The sequence below is a fragment of the Poecilia formosa genome, unplaced genomic scaffold (assembly GCF_000485575.1).
Source record: "Poecilia formosa unplaced genomic scaffold, Poecilia_formosa-5.1.2 Scaffold16, whole genome shotgun sequence".
NCBI lineage: Eukaryota > Metazoa > Chordata > Actinopteri > Cyprinodontiformes > Poeciliidae > Poecilia > Poecilia formosa.
The window spans coordinates 1,815,170-1,839,095 of record NW_006799955.1 but is presented as its reverse complement, the minus strand read 5'-3'; the positions used below and the strand labels follow the sequence as shown (position 1 = coordinate 1,839,095).

General features: G+C 39.6%; 1 protein-coding gene across 1 annotated transcript; it reads right to left on the bottom strand.

Annotated features, from left to right (window-relative positions):
* Positions 1–363: 363 nt before the first annotated feature.
* On the bottom strand, positions 364–22,394 carry LOC103134264 (ras-related protein Rap-2a). Its single transcript, XM_007546436.2, has 2 exons — positions 21,271–22,394; positions 364–1,952 (listed from the first exon to the last, which is right to left on the bottom strand). Exons 1-2 carry the CDS (start codon positions 21,582–21,584, stop codon positions 1,715–1,717), a joined length of 552 nt encoding a protein of 183 aa, XP_007546498.1. The 5' UTR covers positions 21,585–22,394; the 3' UTR covers positions 364–1,714.
* Between the last annotated feature and the right edge of the window lie 1,532 nt (positions 22,395–23,926).

The following is a 23,926-nucleotide window of genomic DNA, read 5'->3' as shown; positions in this document are numbered from 1 at the left end:
TATATATATATATATATATAAAATATATAAAAATATATAAAATGCTCAAAATATTTCCCCATTAACACTGTCAACAAGATTTACTCTATCCCAGAACAACCTCAAAGAGAGGCTGATTGTGAATGCATGATACACTTTTACACTTTTAGGTTTTCATTTTAATAACAGTTGGAAAGCAGCCATAATTTCCTACCACTTAGCAATTATGCACTATTCTCTGTGGCTCTAGTGTGAGTAAATATGAAAGATTTCAAGGGGTATAAATACTTTTGCAAGGCCCAGTATATAATTAGCATTCTTCGAAGTGAAGGCGTCCAGTCAGTCGCTTCATTTTACTTCACATAGAGGCCGTCAGAGCTCCGCTCGAGTGTTGAATGCACTTTTATTGTTCAGTTGTCAAATGTAACAGTGTCACCATTTGTAGAGGGATAGAGAGTAGATGGTTACATAAAAAAATAGAAAATCAACAATGAAAATGGCCACACGGCGGAAATGTTTGCTCCCCGTGTCCAACACAAACGTACAGCTTGAACAGTATCCAGATCCAGACGCGTTTGATTTGCACATTTCCACAGCCTTAGATCCACCTCAAACAATAAGAGTCCTTTCTTTGTTTTTGTTTTGTTTGTTTTTTTATCGTTGTTTTCTAGCCATGCATACGATCCATGTGTTGAGTCAGAGTCTTTGTTTGAGCTGGCACTGTCAATACAAAATATTTACACTACCGTAATTGTTGTCAAGCTCCTCGTTTTACTACTCATCAACATGAGTCTGAATCCTCTCAGCACAGAAAGGATGCGGCAGCTCTCAAGTGCTTCTTTTCATACTGATTGCCGAAGAGGGGGGTGGGAGGGAAGGAAAAGTTGGCATCTTCTTCACCTTGAGCGCCAATCATTCTTGAATCAAGTGTGTGGTGATAGTCTTTGGTGGAAATTCAAAGAATGAAAATACTCTTTGTCCCATCAGAATGAAGAATTTAGTTACATTACTACACAGCAATCTGCTGCCAGAGTCTCCCAGAGAGGAGAAAAGAAAACATCACACAATATGTGAAAGACTGCTATGTGAGAAAATGGAAGAGATGGCCACATATGTTTTTAAAAAGAGACACAGACTTAACCATTTCTCTTTCCGATGCTGTTTTGATAAACTGAAAAAAAAAATAGTATTAGAAAATGGAGGCGCCTTCAGGTCACCCCTGTATTTAAGCCCTGTGATGAGTAAAAAAACTGCACAAACTAAACTGGAGGAAAAAAAAAATGACATATGGCATCTCTAGTACTCTGAAATATCTGAAATGGGTGGTTTCCAGGAAAGCTTTATTAGATTCATGTGGAGTCAAGTTGTGGAAAAAGAGAAATGGATCTCTGTGTGAAGACTGCAGGCTGTGATTATTTGCCAAGGATCTGTCTCCTCAATACCTGAACAGATCAAAACAAACAACAAAGAAACTAACATAAGGCGAGGGCATGTTCCACTTTATCGTTTGTCAAATTCTCTTGTGGCATATCCTTTGTTTTTTTCTCATCCAAGATGTATGCGCTACTCACCTGTCCTTATTAATTATCGTGTCAGAGAGTTTTTATGCTCCGCTGAGCTGATATCAATTGCATTCAAACGTGAATTTGTCCTAAATGTAGCTGACGTGTGCATGTGTGTGTGTGTGTCTAAGAGCGAGTCTGTCTCCTGTAAGTCAAAAGACCCCCCAGGGGGGTTATTGTATATTGCACGAGGAACAGCAGGGGTCATCCTTGTCTGGCTGGGCGGCGTAGTCCATCTGCCGAACGATTTCTGCAAACAGTTCATCTACCATGGTTTTGCTTTTGGCCGAGGTCTCCATGAAGGGGCAGCCCCACTCCTCTGCCAGGGCCTGGCCTTCGCCGGACGACACCTCCCTCTCGCTTTCCAGGTCCACCTTGTTTCCCACCAGGATCACGGGGACCTTCTCGTACCTGAGGACGCAGACACACTGAATGAACTACAGCTCGTGAGGCGCTCAAGAGCAATCAGCTTGTTTTCACATTTATTGAGGTGGAGCAGATGTGCACACAGACCCAGAATAAATGATTGTTTAACTGCAGCAGTATAAACCTACAGAGAAAAAAATAATGTTAAAAAATGCTGCAGTCCCCTAGCAAAAGGCTTTGGAGAATTTGTTTTTCATAATATCTTCCTCGACGTGCGCAAGATCAGCATTTTTGTTTGTCCTGCCTTGTTTGTCAAATGGAGTGCTAGGGTCAAGCTAAGAAAATAAAAATAATACAATTTCAAGAATGTTATGAGAATAAAGTCGCACGAGAATAAAGTCATATTATAAATTTATTATCATATTATTACGACATTATTCTTATATACGACTTTTGCGTCATACAGCTATATTCTCGTAATATTCTGACTTTATTCTGTTAATATTTTGACTTTATTTTTGAGATATTTTGACTTTATTCTCAAACTATTCCTGACATATTAAGATTTTATACTCTTAACTCTAACACTGTTTTAGCCCTATAAACTCATCAAGGACAACATTTTACTGCAACCATTTCTTTGCTTATAAATTTAACACACATTTGCCTCTTTTGAATGTTTTCCCATCTTTCCCATTTTAAGGATGGCTAAAAAGAAATAGGCTCACACCTGTCATGATCTGTGTTCTGTGTATTTATTGTAAGGTTTTTCTGTGTTCAGTTTCTGTCCTGTGAGTCTGTCTCTGTCGTCCCCTGTTGATTGATCCCAGCTGTGTCTCGTTCCTTGATCACCCTCCCAGTGTATTTAAGTTCACCTGTGTCCTTTGTCTCTTGTCGGGTCCTTGTGTTATGTGAGTTGCCGTCTACCGTCGCACGTACGTTCTCTGCTCTCCAGTTGAACTGTAAAGTCCTGGTTAGCTCAGCTCTCTTTTCAGTCTTTTTTGTCAGTTGCTACCGGTATTTAGCTGTGTGCTAAACTCTCTGCCGTGCCGCCTGTATTGGACTGTTTGAGCTTTCATTAAATTCATCATTTTTACTACAACCTGGGTTCAGCCTGCGTCTCTCCTCACCAACCTCAACCCCAGCTGATGACAACATCGTCTTTACTCTTCAGGAAAACAAGAAGTCAAGGATAAGTAATCGGATATTCCTTGACACTCTGTTCAACTACAAAACCCCAAATGATAAAGAATTACTTAATGGAAATTTTAAAAAGACACTCTACCCGATCAGCCTCATGTTTGACCTAGAAGAATGCGGGAAGTGGGCAGCGGATCTATGACCTCTGAGGGCAGGAAATGTCCACGACCCTTTGCCCGTCATTGTGGAGTTGTGCTACTTTGTGGACAGCCAGAGGAGACGTTCAAATAAATGGGCTGCTGCTTGGTAATCACAAAACAGGGAACCAAGACGCGGTTTTAATAATGTCTTCCCTGGATCAGGTTTGAGAAATGAGGAACATGGCAGCTCTGCAAGACACTTTGTATACATCAGAGGGAATAACAAAGCTCCAATGATCAGAGGGAGCACAGATCAAGAGTATTCACAGCCTTTAAACGACACGTTTCTCCTTTCATCCATCTGTGAACAAAGCAGCTGCTGGACCTGCCGTTTTAGATAAAAATGCTCAATCTACCCCAAGCACCATTAATGTCTCAACATTTTACACACTCTGCTACCACACTATGAAGCATACATGCTGTTGACTTTTAAAAAAATACAAAAAAAAACCTGTCATGCTTGTTTGCCGGAATGAGAAAGAAAATGTCTAATTCTGAATAAAGAGTAGGAGAACATCTCATCTTTTATGCTACTCCAGGTCCCTGAGCGTCTTTAAGAGGCTAGAGCCGCAAGTTTCAGCGTTAAACGAGCTTGAACTTCCAGGCTTTGATCTCCTCATGAATACATTATCCTGTGAACTTTATTCTCAACCAGCCATCTCTGTTCCCTGGACCAGCTCAGCAGATGGAGACCAACCACCAGGAATTAGGGGCTTGACCAAATGCATGACAAAGATCCAATTTCATCTTAGAGGCTGCTTGAATGAGAAAGTTCTGCATTCGGTGTGCAGAACCTGAATCCTGTAATTACTTCAGAGCTCTTTCGTTGGTGGAAGGCGTCAGCAAAATGTTTACTTTAAAAGCGCTTTCCAATTAGGAAATAATAGTATCTAGCAAATGTATTAAATTCCCTTAATGTTTCACAATTATAACTGCAAACTTTTATGGGATTTTATGTGATAGCACAACACAAAACAGCACATAATTGTGCAGTAGGAGGAAAAGCAAACAAAAACGTGTATAACAAAAAACCTATAAAAAAATGCAAAGGAACACATCACACAGGTGAGGGATAAAGTTGTGGAGACGTTTAAAGCAAAGTTAAGTAATAAAACAACATCCAAGGCTTCGACCATCCAACAGAGCATCATTCAATCCATAATCTGAACAGTATAACTTAACTAAAAACATTCTGGTCAGAGCACAAAATGAAACTTTTTTGGTTTAAAAGCTAAACCGTGTTTTTTGAGAACACCCCCACAGTGAAACACGGTGGTGACAGCATCATGCTACGAAGAGGAAGAATTTTTTTTTTCTTTGCAAATTTTGCATAAGTTCCAGTTTCTAGATCTGCAGAGATTTTAGAGACACGGCTAAAAAAATGGAACTGAATTTGTAGTGAGAGACAGTTCTAGAAAATCTACACTAACAGAGGCAAAGTAGATATGATGTACTGTAGTAATCAATGATGGTGATTTTCCACTTTGCAATTGTGAACTACTTCTTTGTCTATCACATAAAATCCATATGGAATCTATTTAGTTTATCAATATGTACATGCATCTCTTCCAGGGTAGAAAAACAATATTTGGTTAAAATCTTTAGGAGGAAAAAAGCTGAAGCGCGTCACCCCTGATGTCATTCTCATAACAAAGCTGATTGGCTGATATATAAAGTCACATTTAAACATAAACATTTAAAAGAACTTAAATAGGAATTAACAAGATGCTTTCAAATGTCAAAGTCAAAGCAAAAAAAAAAAACAAATCCAAAGACACATAGTTAAATATATCAGTATCTGCATAATACATTTAATACGACACAATTGTAAGGATCTGGAACTAATTGCTATATTTAAAAAAACAATTTATGTATTAAAAGATGACATTAAGTCATAAAACTAGAAACAAATAATAAAGCTGTCCCTCGTCTTTCAGTGGCGAATTTCAATTTGTTGTGCCAGCATACATACTAAACAACAAAAACAGGAGGAAAAAAGGAGAGAAAAGGCAGCGTTTCCAGACACTTTGTCCTCTCCATGGAAATCTCTCTGCTGCACCTGTCAGAACTGCCTGCGTGTCAAATGTCTAATTTTCACAGAGATTTTGCTCAGTTTCACCTGAATTAGCATTACTTTGCTTGTAAATTAGGTTTTTAAGTAGATAGTTTGCCTTCAATAAAAATAGATTTGTCTCACAGTGTGAAGCAGCTTTGAGAAACATCAGTACTCATGTTAACTCGTTGTCACACACTGGAGTCCCAAAATTGACACTAATTAAGGAGCTATTGGGCATTTTTTCTGTCCTGGAAACATGTGAACATGTTTCTGTTGTACAGATCTCTTGTGATTTGCTAAAAATCATTGTATAAATCCAAACACTCTGTTTATTCCAGGAAAGTAAACCACAAACTTCTTCAGGTAACAAGGAGATGTGGTTTAAAATCCGAAACAAATCTGAACTATTTTTCAATGTATTGTATCAGTTTTAGCTCAACTCATCTCAAAAGATCAATAGTTTCTTCAAAAAAAAGTAAAAAAATAAAGTGCAACATATTTTTTTAAAACATAGACTAAGACAGTACACATTTCTTTGTGTCAAATTGTTTTCACAGATTACTTTCCCAAACCCAAATTTTCCAAATTCAGTCCTTAACGCTCATTTTAAAATACCAAATGAATTAAATAAATAATTCCTCTGTAGAGAATTTTCTGAGAAAGAAAGGAAGGAGAGGACATCAGGGAGGAAAGAAAGAAAAGAAGGAATGACATAAGGGAGGATGGGAAGGAACAACACAGGAATCTGAAGAAAGAATAAAACAGAAGAAGAAAAGAAGGGAACAAAGGAAGAACACAAGATAGACAAATTGAAAAAAAAATACATTTACAAAAAGGAAAGATCCAGATCTCTGCGCCAATAAAAGGAAAAGAAATGAAGCAAAGACAGAAGGGAGGAAAGAAAAAAATTACATGAGAAAGAAAAAAAGGAATGACTTGGTACAGGAAATCAAGAAAGAAAAGAAAGAATAATAGGATGGAAGAAATTAAGGATAGTCACGTCTGAAGAAGCAAATGAGTCAAAGAAGCAAGGAAGTAAAGTCACAAAGAAGAAATGACACATGAAGAGAAAGATGAGAAGGAAAGAAGGAAGGGCACAATGAAGCAATAAGAAAAAGAATACAGGTAAGGATGGGAAAATGACAGGAGAATAAATGTCAGAACCCAAGGAAGAAAGGAAGGGTAACAGGGTGGTATGAACGAAGGAAGGGCCCGAGGAAGTAGAGAAGACGAAATGCAACGAGGAAGGAAGCAGGAAGGACACAAAACAGGAAACAAAGAAATGAAAGAACAACTAAATGATGCCAAAGGGATTATGACTTGTAATCAGTAAACAAATCCTTTAAAAGACCTAACGTCTTTCTGCTTTGGATTTACAGCACCCATAGATCACAGATAATAATTAGTCAACCAAGCTGCTGAAAAAAAAAAAATCAAAATAAAGATAACCATTTAAACGTTTTTAAAAAGTTGCTTCTGATCACTCCATGGTGATTTGCAGTTTTATTTGTAAAGAACATTTTCAGCAACAAGTCGATTCGAAGTGCTTTACATTTAAAAGCTGTACAGTCTTGTTGTCATGATGTGCAACTCATTTGGGCTGCACCAAGACGGGAAAACATTATAAATACATGTGTTACATAAAGAGCGTGTGTATATATAGCCATAATAATAGAGGAGAAAACCAGCCGGCGATCTCAGGGGTCCGACATGGTGGCTGCCACGGATACCGAGGCTCCCCGAAGGCGTGAACACACAGGGTGTCAAACACTCTTTCCCTGGACTCAGCGGTGCTTGATATGTCACAGCGAACGAACTCCTCCGTGCGTCGCACACAAAAGAGCAAAGAACAGATGCGTAGCTGAGGCTGGTTGAGTTTGTCTGAGACAATAACAACATGTGTCGCACTTTAGCCTCCAGCTTGTGAGCCTGATGCCAAAAGGCAGAGAAACACTTAGCCTGCAAACACCCAGACACATCTTATCTATAATGCATGATTCAGACCATCTCACACAACCCCGATGAGCAGTGGAGCTCAGAGACATTAGCGCTTCTGGCTTAAATCCGAGTGAACGTCATCGGGATGAATGAAGAGAAAAATATTCCTTATCTGGCCCAATAAAATTTTACTGGAAACACTTACTGACAAGGATAAAAAAATAAATTAATTAAAAGGTTTCTGCTTTTATCAAACAGGCATTGATTAGAAGCTGCTGAGAGCCTCCGAGGGATTTCCTAAAGCTTATTAAAACAAATTCCCTGCATCTCCCTTAATCACTTTAAACTCCGATAACAAACACCGGCCAAGAAATGCCAAACTGGACAGGATAAATGGACGCTGATCTTGAAAAACTGCATGTACAGTATATCTCTGAATGTGATGTAGAACAGTAAAAGCGCGCTGGCAACGCTCTTTGCTCCATGGGGGTAATCACGCCGTCTGCCTCGGGCTCGTGCTCTCACAAAGTACATCACTAAAGAAAATCTGAAATGCAAAGTAGAAGTTTACTGGAAATTTGTTCCCGCAGAGCGGGTGGTAAAGGAAAAGAGGTCGTGAATAATTCAGACCCTCATTCATGAGTGTTATCGTCACACATTAGAGCCTCAAACTTTATGTCCTCAGATGTCTGAAAACGATATTCAGACTCATACGCTCACTAGCCACTTTATTAGGTACACCTGTCCAATTGTTTAAAACAGACAGCAAATCACCGCGTGCTCTTGTGTTCGAAAATATAAAACATCTGCTAAATGGCAGCGCAAAATGCTTTAGTTATGTCAGAGGAGATTCAAGCAGTGATTGGGTTACATCCTGCGTGGATCGCCACGGCAACACAAAGAACAACTCACACCTAAGAGCGATTTAGAGAGACCAATTAATCTAACTCTCGTGTTTTCAGACAGTGGGAAGAAGCCGGAGCATCTGGAGAGAACTCACACACACACGCACGCACGCACGCACGCACGCACGCACGCACGCACGCACGCACGCACACACACACACACACACACACACACACACACACACAGAGGGGAGCACATCTCCATGAATATCGCATGATGATTTTAACGGTTTAATAAAATAACAAAAAGCATTTACAAGTTCACATCCAGCAATATTAACACTGTGAATCTGTCCGTTATCGTCATTAACACAGACAGTGTTCAGTTTCTGTCAGCTGTCATTCAATAACTTGACTTTAACTTTCAGTTTTAGCTTCAATACAAGTCATCATTTGCTCTTTGATTAAATTCAGTATTCATTTCCTTCAGCTTGGCCTGCTTCAAACAATTATAGCCAAATAATTGTCAAATTGACACTAATAAAACTTGATCAAAAACCTAAACGAGTCTCATCCGACCTTTTAAATAAGTGCTTTTTTAAATCTATTAGGCTATCATCTGGGAAATCTGAATAAAGTTCAAAGGGGTTTAAAGTTACAGGTATTAAAGTTAAAGTTTGTGAAGCCTTTGATTTTGTCAAGCCCTGCGGGGCACGTACTGCCGAAAAACATCATCACCGTTTCAGATCAAATGCACATTTGGGATTGTGAGGTCTCTATCAACTCAGAAACTAACTCGGGATAAAGTTTATACTCTATTCCTATTTTAGATGTTCTCTAGCTTGGTTTTTCTTTTCCACATTTTCACCACCGGATGGACCTTAAGTCCCACTGCCGATATCCATCCATCCTTTGTAACGTTTCAGAAACTCTAAATGTTTCAATCTTCTTGAACTGCAGATGCAGCAAGTTGTCAGGAATACATTTTTAATTTCTAATCTCCTTGATATGACAATTCATTAAGTATTTATAGTAGGAGGGGAGGAGACATTGTGTTGCATCTGTGAGATAAAACAACCGTCGTTAAATAGGATCTTACAATAGAAGAACACTGACAAAATGAAACTGTCTCTAGAATCGTATTTATAGCAGATTAGTGTCAATAGCATGGCTGGAATGACTAAAACAGGAGTCTCTATGTGTGTTTCCTACAGCAATGGTCCCCAAATGGGAAAACAATTTTATTTAAATGCTCTGTTGAAGCTTTAATGACAAACCCTCCTCTGCCGAAAGCAGAGCCTCACTGTTACAGGGAAATTTCCAAAAGATGGCCAACATTTTTAAATCCAGCAGGTTTCATGACAGTTGAACAACTCGAAAAGATAAAATAGAGCAACTACTCTTTGAATGTCACTACTGTCAACTCCTAAGAAAGGGAAGCAGCTACCGGCTGCACTAAAAGTCAACAGAGTTCTGGTGAACGACAACCTCGCCTAATTTGCATGATCTTTCAAGTGCATGTGACTGATATGGATGCGGGTGAGAAATAGCATCATGCCAGAGACCAAAATAGAGGAAAAAAACTCAATGACTGGTTAAATTTACTATTTCTTTGTCTTAAATAAACCACTGCATTTGACTCTCAACCTCCACCGAATTGTAATTCTCATCCTGATTTCAATGTCTGCAGTATTGCAGTAACAAGAGACTGCAAGGATATAATATCGGCTATAGATTTTAAAACGACTTGCATTTACAGTTGCATTCAAATAACACTTTTGTCCCGTTGGATGAACTTTAACTGCTGTTCATGTAAAAGCCTGAGATAGATTTTAGTGACTATGAAGCTAAAGTTTACAGAAAGAGGTGGAGGAATTGTAATGGTGAGAACAAATGCAAAGAGCAAAGGAAGTAGGTCATTCACAACTGAAATCATCACCACAATATGAGTGGCACTGATGAAATTGTATGTTTTTCCTAATATCGCACAGGCCTATGCAGCAAACCTTCCAGTTTGTTTCCACTTTCGCTACCGTAGCGTTTAATATCCGTGGTTTTACACAGAAAGAATCTCTGAGTAGAGAAACATCGTCTCTCTCTGGAGGTTTGCGTTCTCCTTTGAAGACGGTGGAACCATACATCCGTGATGGAGGAAAGGACTTGAGCTGTAATGTAGCTCATCGTACAACGCAGCGCACAGAGGCAGTGAGATAAAGCATCTTGAGCCTGCTGCTGGCCTGGCTTTTCATCTCCTGCTGAGTTGGGGCCTCGGGCAGCCGAGAGCGAGGGAAATGTTTACATTCCATATCAAAAAGGTCTTTTATGATTACAGAGAACGGTTCAGCTGTGTGCAACTGGGTGACAGACCAACTTTCCAGCTCCACTTCTATTTGTGCTGCTCAATTTGCTGGACTTGGTATGACTTTATCTGAGAGAGATCCCAGTTTTGGACGAGTAATATCTTATTGTCTTCCTGCTAACGTGTGTTCGGAACGGTTCTTTTTTTCAGCTACTGCTTAACAAGCTCAGAGCTGCAAAAGGCTGATGTAATGAGTCATTTTGCCCCAAAAGCCACTTACAATGTCAATTGTCAGAGGGGAGCATTAAAAAAAAGTTTAGAAGGCATTATTCTGACATGTTCACCATTTTAATTTAGCAAGAAAGCTTTTGAACTGCAAATTAGCTTCATATCACACCGAGTCTTGAAATATCACAAATGTATATTATCGCTCAGATCTTTGACTGGGGCTGGATAAAAAGCCTTTGTATTGTCAAGACAATGAAACACTTATTCATTGGAGTATGAATGTCTGACGAGTAGCGCTTCTTCTCCAAAATGCTCCTCTGATTCGAAGCAGAATCCATCTAGCAGATGTAACCAGCTTGGCTAAAGTGTATCTTGCTTTCAGAGTGGGTCAGCATGTGTTTACACTCCAGTTTCTGGTATTTCCTGGAGCCATTCTCCTCAAAATTCACTCAACAGTAAGACAGAAAGAGGGTTTTCAAAGTGTCTTTCAAACAACACTCTTGTCCTGTGGAGGATAAGATGGATCTGCCAGCATTTTTCTTTGCGCAATATTTGTAAATTATCAAGAGTCTTCTCTTATGATCTCATCTCTTCAGCTAAGTCCTAGGATTCAGGTCATGATGGCCATGGAGAAAGGTTGATCTCAGGAACCTTCCTTATGTCGACTTAGCTAAATATTTTGGACTCAATCATGTACAATTAGCTTTATGTCAAAGATCATCGCATCTCTATTATGTCATGGCAATTTGAAGGATTCGTGATGTAATCTCTAGCAAGAGTCCCAGGCCGTTTGGAAGAGGAAATAGCCCACAGCATCACAGGTTCTACACCAGGGGTGGCCAAGTCCAGTCCTCGAGAGCCACCATCCTGCAAGTTTTAGAAGTATCCTTACTCCAACAGACCGGGATCAGCTCTAAAGAGGCCTGATAACGAGCCAGTCATTTGATTCAGGTGTGTTGAAGCAGGGATGCATCTGAAACTTGCAGGATGGTGGCTCTCGAGGACTGGACTTGGCCACCCCTGTTCTACACCATGCTTATCAGCGGCCATATTATTTTTTTGCAGTACATTTTTTAAAAGATATACATAACTTGTTGATGAAACACAATCACATCAGACAGGACAGCAAGTTAATCCGGGGGAAAGGAGACGGCAGAAGAAGCGCTCACGGCTGGGCAAAATACATACAATACAATATTCACACTGGACAATTTCCCTAGAAAATATCAGACAGTGCTTTATATTTGACATGGGTTGTCTTTGTTTGTGGGATCTCTAAATTAGGGTTTCATGTGTCACACTTAGCGACTACAGACCACTGATTGAAGCACAAAATCACAGATTTTCAATTACAACGCCACACTTTGACCAAGACAGCTGATAAATGTTCAGTGTAAACACATAAAACACTAAAATATATGTCATTCTATAGTACAGTCTGAAAATACTGTTACAAATGTCAGCAGTATGATACCAACAAACCTGTAAAAAAACAAACAAAAAATGCTTCAAAAACCACTTCAGAAATCGGAAAGAGCTAAAACAGAGTAAAATAAAAGCCTATAAGCTGTACATAAAAGAGGTTTTGCAGGTGCACAAGCATCATGGCTGCAAGACGACATGTTAAATGATAAGTACCATGTTTCACCTCTGTCTTCCACACAGTCCTCCGACTATGGTCTGTTAAGTTGCCAATCACAATTTATCCCTGGTGTAACCTTAACCGTGGCTGAAGAGAGGAGTGATGATGTCCCTGGCAAACAAGCAATCCCGGGAGTAATCACAAGCTCTCGTGGCCTCAGTTCAAGAAGCCCTGCCTGTGCTGCTATGTGCACACACTGATAGACGCCGACAGAGTTCAGAATGAGAGCGACACACTACAGCGCCTCTGACCTGAGCGAATGCCAATACGGTTGTGACAGGTCATCAGTGTTTTGGCAGCAGCAGACAAAACACAAGACTAATCGAACAAGCGAGGTTTGCTCAAAAACACTTCTTACAGAGACGTGAACTTAAATCTGAAACAGATAGGGCCAAAAGCTGCAGAAATATGTGGCTCAGAAGGTAAATATCTCCTGATTTCTAATGCAGTCATGACCGTGTTTCATTTCTTTCGGCCTGTGATGCAATGCCCTGTGTCTTTTTGTTGTTTAAAACTGATGCAAGCTGGGTGTCTTGGCTGTCTCCACTCTGTGTTGATTTACTGCAAACGGACTTCAGAGATGGATAGCATAAACATCGTAGAGGCAGATATAGAGCAAAGCCACAAAATTGCCAAAGACGGAGAACGTTTGGTCACAGCCACATTCCTCTCTGAGAACTCTTTCAGGCGAGAATATTTTTAAAAAGACTTCTTTGAAAACAGGAATGAAATATTGAGATTTTGACAAATGGAATTACTTTCAGGTACGCCTTACGACCCACTCCAAGTGTGTAATGTTGCAACACTGTAGTGTTTTGGCTTTTCTGAGTCCATATATTTTTCAAGTTCAGGATGGGTTTAGGGGGCAAACACTGGCAGATGATGCAAGAAGACAATCAATAATGATAGTTCGGTGTTTGGAGGAACCTTTAATGAGAAGTTTCACTACAGCACCTCTGCAGGGTGTTTGGTGGAGATATCAACCCATTTGTCTTTGCTTTAAAACCTGAGCCAGCCACCTGGTGATCAGAATCAGATGAAACAAAACTAACTACTTTCATATATCATTAAAATCTCAAACATGAAGTCAAAGAACAAGGAACTGCTAAAGAGGGGAGAGTATTGCCCACATGTCCAGAAATGTCTGTTATTCTTTCAGGTTGAGAAAGAGGCGAAGAGAGCAAGAGGCAGACAACAGGAAGGCTGACCGGAATAAAGCGCATTATCAGTCATCAGCTCACCTTTGAAATAACTTTGTGTGAGCTGGATACTCCTGGGAAGGTTCATCACCATTCCTTATTTTCTCCATGTTTGGGTTGTGGTTCTCAGTTCGCGGCAGGGCCAAAGCCTAAGAAATGGCTTACAACCCCGACCAGGCTGATAGATGTCAATGACTGTTTTCTATCTCATCTGTTTTTGAACTTCCTTAGATATTTTAGCCCTCTTCCTCTTGTCACAGGTTCTACTTAAGTGCTATGTGCTTGAATCCCTCTCCCTCTCACTATAGTTCTCTTCTATAACAAGAGGGGTTTCTCTCGCTATAGAAAACAGTGAGAGAGCAATGCGAGTTATGCTAACCCTTTTAATTCACTAATCAGTAAAGTGTTAGACACCCTTTTAAAATGTCAATTCCCCAAAATTTTGGCTCGTTCCAAAATAGTACAGCCCTGATGACTGCAATGGCTTTTCTCTCACAAACACAGTGTGACGTCCCCTCTGATCCTATTATAAATGATTAATGGAAACTGGAGTCAACTAAAATTGATACTGGCAGGTCAAATTCTTACAAAAACCAGGAAATCGAACATCAGAACTCAGAAAAAAAAAAAAAGATTGTAGCATCTTTATTAACTACTAATCTGTAATCTGTGTGATATTTTTTCAAACTTCCTGCTTAGTTATGTGACTTACTAAAATTTGAAGTCTACGTTTACTGAATTTCATTCCAGTGACTAGTCACAGTATGTAGTCGCGACTTGAATTAATTGAACTGTGGTCTCGTCTTGCTACAACATCCTGTAAGTCAAACTTGTCAAATTTGTCAACAGCAAACAAGCTAAAACGATCAAGAGCATTTCATTCTAACTTTCCAAAAAGCATTTTAATTTTCATGATCAAGAATCCAACTCTAGTAGTGCTCAACAAGAATTTTAAATCCAAGTATTAAAATTATTTTTACAATTTCAGCAGATCATTGAAACACATTTGAGATCAACCTGGAACATTTCCTTTCTTGCAAGAGAAATCTGATTGAAATTCTCCCCTAGCCAGACTACATTCCTCTCACTCTCACATAGGGGTAGTAGACCTGTCCGCTGCTGTGTTCTCACTTTGACCTGGATAGGGGTGATGGCATTGTGAGGATTACACTTCTTGATTTTTCCAGTAGCTTCAACACCATTCAGCCTCCTCTGCTGAGTGATAAGCTGCTCAGAATAGGTCAGTGCATCTCCTGTCTCTTGGGTTGCCGCCTGTCTGTCAGAAAGGCCTCAGTCTACGTGGCTGGGGAGCTTCCAGATCGATGTGATGGTCAGCAGCACACTCTGCTCCCCTGTTCAGCCCCCTGCAAGTCAACATTTTCACCGAAGCACCAAGTCATTCTTGTTTGCTGTTTTAGAGCACAGGAAACATTATAGAAGAGCGCGACTTTTTGAAGCGGATCTGTTTGCTCTTGAACGAATCAAAACAGGATTGTGCTAAACTTCAGAACGAAACAATATCTGACCAAGCATTGATGGGAAGGTTGAGTTGCTGTCATGCTGTTTCTGATCTCTGAAAAGTTTCTACATGGGTGCAAGCATGAGGTAAAAAAAAAGCCCCAAAAACTATGACACGTAAACATTTTAGAAAACATTTAAGTTCTCTTACATGCTTGAAGTATTCATATAGTTACATGTTTCATTTGCATTGTGCTTACAATGCTGCTGTGGCATAAAGACTAAGTGAATACTGTCCACCATGACGTCATTGTCTAATTGGTTTTTCTCCTCACAAGTATCGTCCAAAATGTCAAGGCTTTAAAACAGTTTGAGTTCCTCCAAATGGTCCAATAATTACTAGCTGAATTAATGAGAAAATAAAGTCAGGTCTGTGATGTCAGCTACTCTGAGCATTTGGCATTTTGAAGTGAGTGGTGTAGATGGAGCCTCTGCTTCGTGTAGCACAGGACTGGACCAAGTTATTATTATCTTCTCCTTTCTGCAACATACATAAATGTAGCTGCACACTTTTGTGTGGCTTCTTTAGCAGCAGCATCTCTGTGCAGCATAAATGACATCTTGAAATTGCAACATGCAGAACGGAGTTCGACTTGACCCAAAATCCACTGGGAGCTTGGCTTGGCTGGAATCTGATGCATAGAAAGGCAACAATAGAATGCAACTTACTTGAAGTCAAATATTGTGAATCATTTGAACCTTGTGACTGACTCCCTTTTAGATCATAGTTATGCAATAAACATGTAACCACAACTATCTGTCTGTCTGTCTGTCTGTCTGTCTATCTATGACGGACGCTGAGGTCTGTAAACATAAATCCTAAAATTCCTTCTGCACAATTTAACATAAAATGTGCATACTGCTCCTGGGATCGATCTCTATTCAAAACAAATTAATGAAGTCAGGGGAACGCACTGATGTACCAGGCTTATATTTGAACCGTTTGGAAGCAGAGGAGCGTTAAACGAACTGATGTGTAGGAAGAGTGTGTGAGGCGTGATGTTTTCGCTCCGGAAAATAGATTCTTCTGTGATATCAGAAAACAGCACAAGACTCAGTGATGGGTGTTGAATCACACTAAGAGCCCGACTGCGTGTGAAGTGTGAACACGCAAGTACACATATTTACATATAAACACACCGCCACACCGCTCAACGTACTTTTCCCATTTTCGAATCATATGGGGGAACCATGTTGACCTCATTCTTTCAAGCAACAGGGTTGTTCAGGGAGTATACCACACGTAATCTACACCCAGCCGAGTGGCGGAAACAAGCGCATTTATGTTGGTTGTTGCATTTTTATGAAGCATGACGGATCAGATATTGACACGACTGTCATAGGGGACGGAAAACTACAACCCTCAAGTCAGACTCTTCTGCAAACTCCACATGATGAGGCTCGAACAAAGTAATTCGCTCCATTTTGGCGTGAGACATTTTCTAGTATTGAGACATGGCGAGGTACAGATTCAAGACATTTCAATGAGATCGCAATGAAAATTAAAGATGCGACCAGACCTCTTTGCTGTAAACTGCCATCCAGCAAAGGTGAAAAAAACCTCCTAAATGTTTTTATTGCTTATAAAAAACAAAAAGACAAATTAGTTTGGTTTTAAATACTTCCTTTCAGTTTATTTATTTATACAGATAGTAAAATGTTGTAGATGTAAGAAAGCCCAACTGACTGCAAATAGTTTTGGACTTAGCAGGGGTCCCTCATACGAAGAATGGAAAAAAAAAATGAAGAGACCACTGCACTGAACCCCCATTGAAAACCTCATGAATATTCTACCAAAAATTGATTTCTGAACTTTCCTTAATTAAAACATTAGTATTGTTGTTTTCTTTGCATTATTTGAGGTCTGACAGTACTGCATCTGTTTCATTATTTTGACCATTTCTTTTTTTCTTTTTCTTTTACAGATAAATACACATTTTTGCTTGAAATTTTGGAAATATATCAGAAGTTCGTAGAATAAAAGAACAATGTTCATTTTACTCAAATATATACCTATAAAAAGTAAAATCTTTCATAGGTATAAAAGACTTGAACAGAACTGGCGTTTTGAGAGGACACAGCACTCCCAAAACACAAACATACTGGACGAGCCCTTTGACTGTCATCCCCAGTGTCTAATGAGCCGTAAAGATAAATAGATAAACAAACTGAAAGAAAACTTAAAGGAAATACTTCAGGACAGAAAACAAAACAAAAACAAAGTCACACTGGTGAAACCAAAGGACTTTCCGCTCTTACTTACTGAACACTGTTTTAAAACTTCAATTGGCAGCATGCCTGTCTGCTTGCTATCGGAGCAGATAGTTTGACTAATTAGCTAACACTGCCAGCTAACGCTTGCAGTGTTCGTATGAAAACAGACAGGAAAAAAGTCATTAAATATGAAGTAATAAGCATTTGGGAAATTACACCTAAAACTAGAGGTGGCTTATTCTAATTTTAGCTTACGGCTTTATATAAAATCAAAACAAATACATTTTGTAATAAGTAATTAATTGACAAGCGATCATTACGGTCCTGTATTATTTTAGTAAAACTTTGAAAAAATACTCCTCATCTGTCTGACATTGAATCTGTTAGATGACTGTAACGTCTTTTTTTAATTATTGAGTAAACACAGAGTCTTACACTGTGGTATCGCTAATCAAAGTCAAATAATTAGTAATGCCACCTTAATAATTTAATGCCGGCTTGTGTCTATAGGATAACAGTGTAATTTAGCCTTAAGCTGAGTTTAATTCTGAGTCTGTTGGCTCTCGTTCCCAGTGTCTGATGAAGCGCCCCTTTTATAGATCAGTGAACTGTGCCTGCACACTGAAACTCACAAAGTGGTCGAATAAAAACAGCAAGGCTGCTGCTTCTGTGAATCTGCACACTTAAGTTCACAGCGGGACATTGCGACATTGTGAAATGTAAGCATAAAGCGCGTCTGCACAGTAAATGGGACTAAAGCTGAGCAGCAACAGTAACACAGTCATCTCTACAGAGGAAATCAGCAGTTCTCACTGATGACCTCATATTGGGATCATCTGCTCCTCCTACTGACATTGTGCATGGACTTTCCTCTGCAGAAGCTGGCATGAGAGCGAGTGCTGTACTCATCCTTACAGTAGTGAAAGCTGCACTTCTTTGGATCTCTCTGCAGAGCCTCTGTAATACTGACTACACAGCATTCACGGCTGGTTATCAGTAGCAGTATCCAGCACAGCAGACATTAGTCATAGGCTGGTTTGAGATTCTCATAGTATGACAACCTTGAGGTAACAATTTTAAGCAAACACGTGTCACATTAACTAATTTATTTGAATCAGAGAAGCAAAGTAATCCTAGTTTCCTTTAAAATAACGATTTTTACAGCTATAATGTTAGTTATATTTCCGTACAGATAAATGTATTTTTGTTATACAGAAGGGAATCTGCTCAGGACATTCTTTCAGACAGTTGACTGGCAGTGCATGGCAACATGCGGAGGACGGTCAAGCATATCAACCTTTGCACCATGCAGCTGAAGAAAACTTCAGTCATTCCAACATTTTTTTTCTGGCATCTCAATAAAAGATCTTTAAACTGTATGAACAGTAATGATGGAAATATGTATCTGGCTTAAGCTGCAGTTTTTTTTTTTAAACTTTGGTACATCTTGATACCAGAACTTGACCCATATATTGATTTCGAGAGGTTTCCAGATGATGACAGTATCTTATCCAAGTAATTTCGTTCTTATATAGCTTGCAAGGACAGAGCATTGTTTAGAAATATAGTATCCAATTTAAAGAAAGTACTTAGGGTTTGCATTTTGTAAGAGTTTAACATTTTTATCTTACACTTTATCGTCTCTGGTTCTCATGATTGATTATGCTGATGGAGGACCCGAAGGCGGCAAGGCAGAGATGGCCAATAGATTTGAAGTTTTAATAAAAGATGAAGAGCAAAAATGTACAAAAATCACAGGGAAAGTAGGGAGTCAGAGAAGAACAAAAAACAAGCAGAATGAAACAGGGAGGCAACAGGAGGACCCAGCAAGGGTGAGAGGAGAAAAAGTGTATAAGTACTGGGAGAGTGAAGGTTAGAACAAAGAACCTGGGCTGATTAGCTAACGGGTTGCAGAGAGAGTACACTGGGACTAAGAAATTAATCTAACATTAACTAGACACGAGAAACATAAGTAAACATAATAAAACTAGAATCACTTAAAAAGGACAGAGCTAAAGTAAAACAGAAAGGAGGCTGATCTAATCAAACAAAGGGAACACAGAATATAAATTAAACTAGAATCAATAAATTAACCCCTAAAACATCTCAAAACAACCCAAGGCCTCACGCCAGCATCTTGTTAAAAGGAATTACAAGGGGAAAAATGAAGAGTTTTGAATTTGTACCCCAGTTAAACCTTGAGATATGTTGATATAGCAGCAAACTGGGACATAATTGATTGTACATAATATGCTGGAAATGTCTTTTTACGAGCAAGTCTAAGATCAAACATTTAAAAAGTTTTGAGAAATGACTTCACATTGATGTTTGTCCTGTTTGGACATTTACCAACTTATAGAATCGGTGGGTGAGATAAAAACAAAACAAAACGCCGAAAGCAACATTAAAACTGTAGGAACAGCATCTTAACTGATCCTACCCTGGTCAGCTCAAATTAAAGAGCTACACCGACAAGCTCATTTTAGATGTGAAAATTTGTTTTCAACATTTATACTTACAGATACCATCCAGTTGCATGCATTTGGGTCGATAAGATCAGAAGAATCACAGGAAGCGAGATGATCTGCTGCCATTAGTTGAATGCTCTCAAATAAGCAACTTTTGACAGGCTTTCAAAATATTTGAGCTGCCATGTTGGATGCTACTACCATATATGCCAATGATGGAGACAATAGTGTTCATTATTGGTCCAAGTGTTAATAATTCCTACTGATTATTCTCTGTGCATTTTTCATCTCTGATAAAATGAGTAAATGCCCTATTCTGCTTGTGTGACTTTAAATAGTTATGTGATTGTTACATAAAATAGCATGACACAGTCTGAACTCATACCACATCACAACTCACTTTCTGACTGCCGAGCAGTGGGAGTTTTTCTTTAATTATTCCTCCTGATGTTGATTGGAATGATGGCAATGGAAACGGTCACCAATTCTTCATTTGAACCTTACTATAGAAAAGTATTGGTGCAATGTGATAATGTGTATGTTTTTGACATTCAAAAAAGCTTTAGTCGGTACTATTAAAACCTTTACTTTGCAGCACCTTTTATTTTTGACTCCTACAGCAATTCTATTTTGGAAAAAACAAACAAACAAACAAACAAACAAACAAAAAAAAAACAACAGGTAACGCAGGCGATGCTCGTTCCAACAATTATCGGTCTGTGCGGTTCAACATTAGTTTGTCTGCTAAGAGCTAAAAGGCAACCGTGTGCATTCCTGTGGGAACGAGAGAGTGAGGTCAGCATTGTCTGGTGGTGTTTTCATAAGAAAGCAGCAACGAAGGAGCAGGACTGCCAGATCACCATGGTGTGATCTATGAGTCAGAAACATATTTGCTGTGTATAAGTTTCCTTTGCTTGTACTTTGTGAGAAAATTCAATAACATTTATTTGTTCAGCCCTAGCTGTTCCACCTTTGAGCTTATCTATAAATCAAAAAATTGAACTATTAATATAACATTTAACCAAGATGTTGGCCAGAAATTAGTGTTAAAGATCTTTGATAGTAAAGTCTGGCCATCTCAGGCTGTTCTTTACCTATTCACAAAAACACCTACATGCTGAATTCCCAGATGCACTTCCAACTTCAGAGGAACATTAAAAGCAGCATAAGCCACCAAAGCTTGTTTTTAGTTTGTATGCTTCAGTTCATACAGTGACTTCTCAACATCTTTACCACTGCACCTTTAAAAAAAAAAAAGAAAAAAAAAAACTTTTTATGTGCATGAACACCTCCTCTTTACAGCTGTTGGAACTCACAAGCTTTTCTAATTTGTCTGCATTTACATTGCACCAATATGTGATCTGATTTCCTCTACACGCAGTCCCCACCACTAGTATTTCACTTGGTTTGAGAGCCATGACCGTACCTGATGTCACTATACGGTGATGTGAAGCTTGAATTTGATAGGTAGGCTTTTATTTTCGATTACGTACCTTTATTTGCAACAAAAGGGCAAAAAAAAAAAAATACAAAGCAAAAACTTACCGTGGCAGTTTTGACACATGGCAAACTCTCTCTAAACTCAGTTTAGGAAGTAGCGTTAACATTGCACCAACCTTTTCACTCTGATGATCTGATCCCTCATGGGCTTTATGTCCTGAAAGCTCTGCTGGTTGACCAGGCTGTAGACCAGTATGAAGCCCTGTCCGTTCTTGATGTACAGGTCCCGCATGGAGGCGAACTGCTCCGTACCGGCGGTGTCCAGGATCTCCAGCACCGAGGGCGAGGAGTCCACCTCGATCTCCTTGCGGTAGAAATCCTCTATGGTGGGGTCGTACTTCTCGATGAACGTCCCGGTGACAAACTGCACGGTGAGGGCTGATTTCCCGACCCCACCGCTGCCCAGGACCACCACTTTATACTCGCGCATCGTGGGTTTTTAATCAGCTGGTAAGGGATATCAATCTCCACGCGTCATTGAAATAAAGTCAAAATGTTTCCTCCCCCCACCTCCCCACTGCGCTCACCATCCGCGTCCCGTTTTGAACGGGCTCGTCAACAGCGCTGTCATTGCTCAACTAGTGCAGAGCACAAAGACTCGGAGGGTTTCATTGTGGAAATTCTTCCCCATCGCAGACAGGCCAAACGCTGGCATCCGTGGACTGCAGCTGTTCCCCCGAACCCACCCCCCAAAAAAACGCGCACAGGGAAGATGAAAATATCGCCCGATGATGTGGACCGTGCGGGGTTTTCATCAGCTTCCCTCAGCCCTCATGTGTGCATCACAAAAAAACAAACTTGCTCCATCGAGAACGCTGAAAGTGGAAACGTGGGGTTTGATAAAAACTACAGGCACAATTTCTTAGGCTGTGGGGGAAAGCAACACAAGCAGCGACACCAAATCACAGAACTTGCGTCTCTTTGTTTTTTCTTCACCATCTCCGGCATGTCTCCTCTTCTCTCTCTCACCCCCTTCACCGCGACCCGGAGCAGATTCCAGCCGCCATTCTCTCGGGTGGTGACCCGCGGCCGCTGCGTAACCAGCCGGTCCCCGCTCGGCTTCCGTACCGAGGCAACAGGGGAATAAATAAATATAAAAAAACAAAACAAAAAAAACAAAAAGAAAAAAGACGCCCCTCCCAAATCTGACGGACAAGAAAGCAGCCCAATGGCGACCTCCGCGGCTCGCAGGCCTCACTCGGGTCTGAATGGGAGCCACGCTGCGGGAGCCAGTGAGATTCCGCGGAGTCGCTTCCGTTCATGTGTTAAAATTCCCGTCATTCGTTTTCCACGGTGACATCGAAGGAGGGCTCAGCCAATCACAGGGTTGGCTCCAAGGATGTGTATCCAAGAGGAGGAGAAAAGCACCGGATGCTGTTGTTATGGTAACGCTGCATTTTGTTGTCTCTGACACACAGTGGCAGGAGAGGGGCTCCGGTGGTGGAGTTATGTTGGACAATGTGCACCCAAAGAATTTCCTGACATGCTTAATATTTTTTTTTCTAAATATGAAATTAAGAGGAAAAAAAGGCTGTAATGTAATGTAATGTAACATAATTATAGCAATTAGTCTTAAGTTTTAACGCTGGAAAATATTGAAACAGTTTGAAGGAGCTTGAATTAAGACCTTCAATGTTTCAAATTTCGCAAAAATTTTATGTGCTAATATTTCAAGTGAGATCATTTTTGAAATTACCTACATATTTGAAAACATGGATTATTATTGTTTTTTTTATCTCAAAATTATTCATACCTTTGGCAGATTTAGATTGAAAATAATTTCCACTCAACCAAGAAGTTTGTTTTTGATAATTGAGACGGGTATCTTTTAAACAATAACCAAACATAATCATTTTTGTAAATCTACTCTTTTTTTATTCTATTTAAGAAAAATAGCACGCCGAAAATTATTTGTAACCTTCTGAATAATCTGTTGAAAAATCTGTCAAATCCTTATAATTGCTAACCAGCTTCTTGCATGTTTTCAATTGGACAATACCAAGGTTAGAAAGATTCCTCCCATCACTTTAATTTTAAACTCCCTCCACAGATTCTTTATCAGATAATTAAAAGTTTACTTTAGTGTAAATCTGCCAGAGGCAGGAGAATCATTTTGGGTTTAACTGTAACAAATATTTCATAAGCTCTTTAATGGGTTCTGGTTCTAGAGAGCTACCAGAAGATTATTAGTTTTCCCCATTTGGCCACGGATTACAAAACTTTCTGAAGCCTCCCTGCTGGCAATATCTGAGTGTAAATAGTTTCACCGAGTAAATCTACAATTAACATAAATATGGTAAATAAGTATTGAATTTGATTTTTGTTCCCAACATAGCAACATGTTAAAAAAACACACAGAAGAAAAAAGAAGCCATTTCTTCTTGTGTGTATTTGGGTCAATTGCTTCCCTAAAGGCACAAGAATTAAGCTAATCAGATAAACATTGTGAAGCTGGAAAGTATCTCAATGGAACGCACTTATGAAAGTGATTGTTCAAGATCTGGATTTCACAGTCTGCCCTGGTTCTTCCCAAAAAACTCTTCAAGGAGTTTTATAGTTGCCGGATTTTCCTGAGGTCCATGCAGGTTCCTCACATATGGCTTGATTGCTTTGTTGCAGCAGTGCAGAGTGACATCTTAGAAGTAGGAAAACCCATCAATAAAGAGGGGAAAAGAAGACAGAAAAATGATGTTATCAAAAGTGCTGATCGGTTGCCTTATGTTACAGTTGTAGAGGCATTTGCACCTGGAAGCTCATTTTTTGGGATAAGTA

Bases quoted from the DNA above. Each gene is read 5' to 3' on its own strand.
- LOC103134264 (XM_007546436.2), bottom strand. From the start codon at position 21,584: ATGCGCGAGTATAAAGTGGTGGTCCTGGGCAGCGGTGGGGTCGGGAAA. The intron at 1,953-21,270 runs GTTGGTGCAATG...CTGCGTCCTCAG, and splicing joins CAGATCATCAGAGTGAAAAG to GTACGAGAAGGTCCCCGTGA.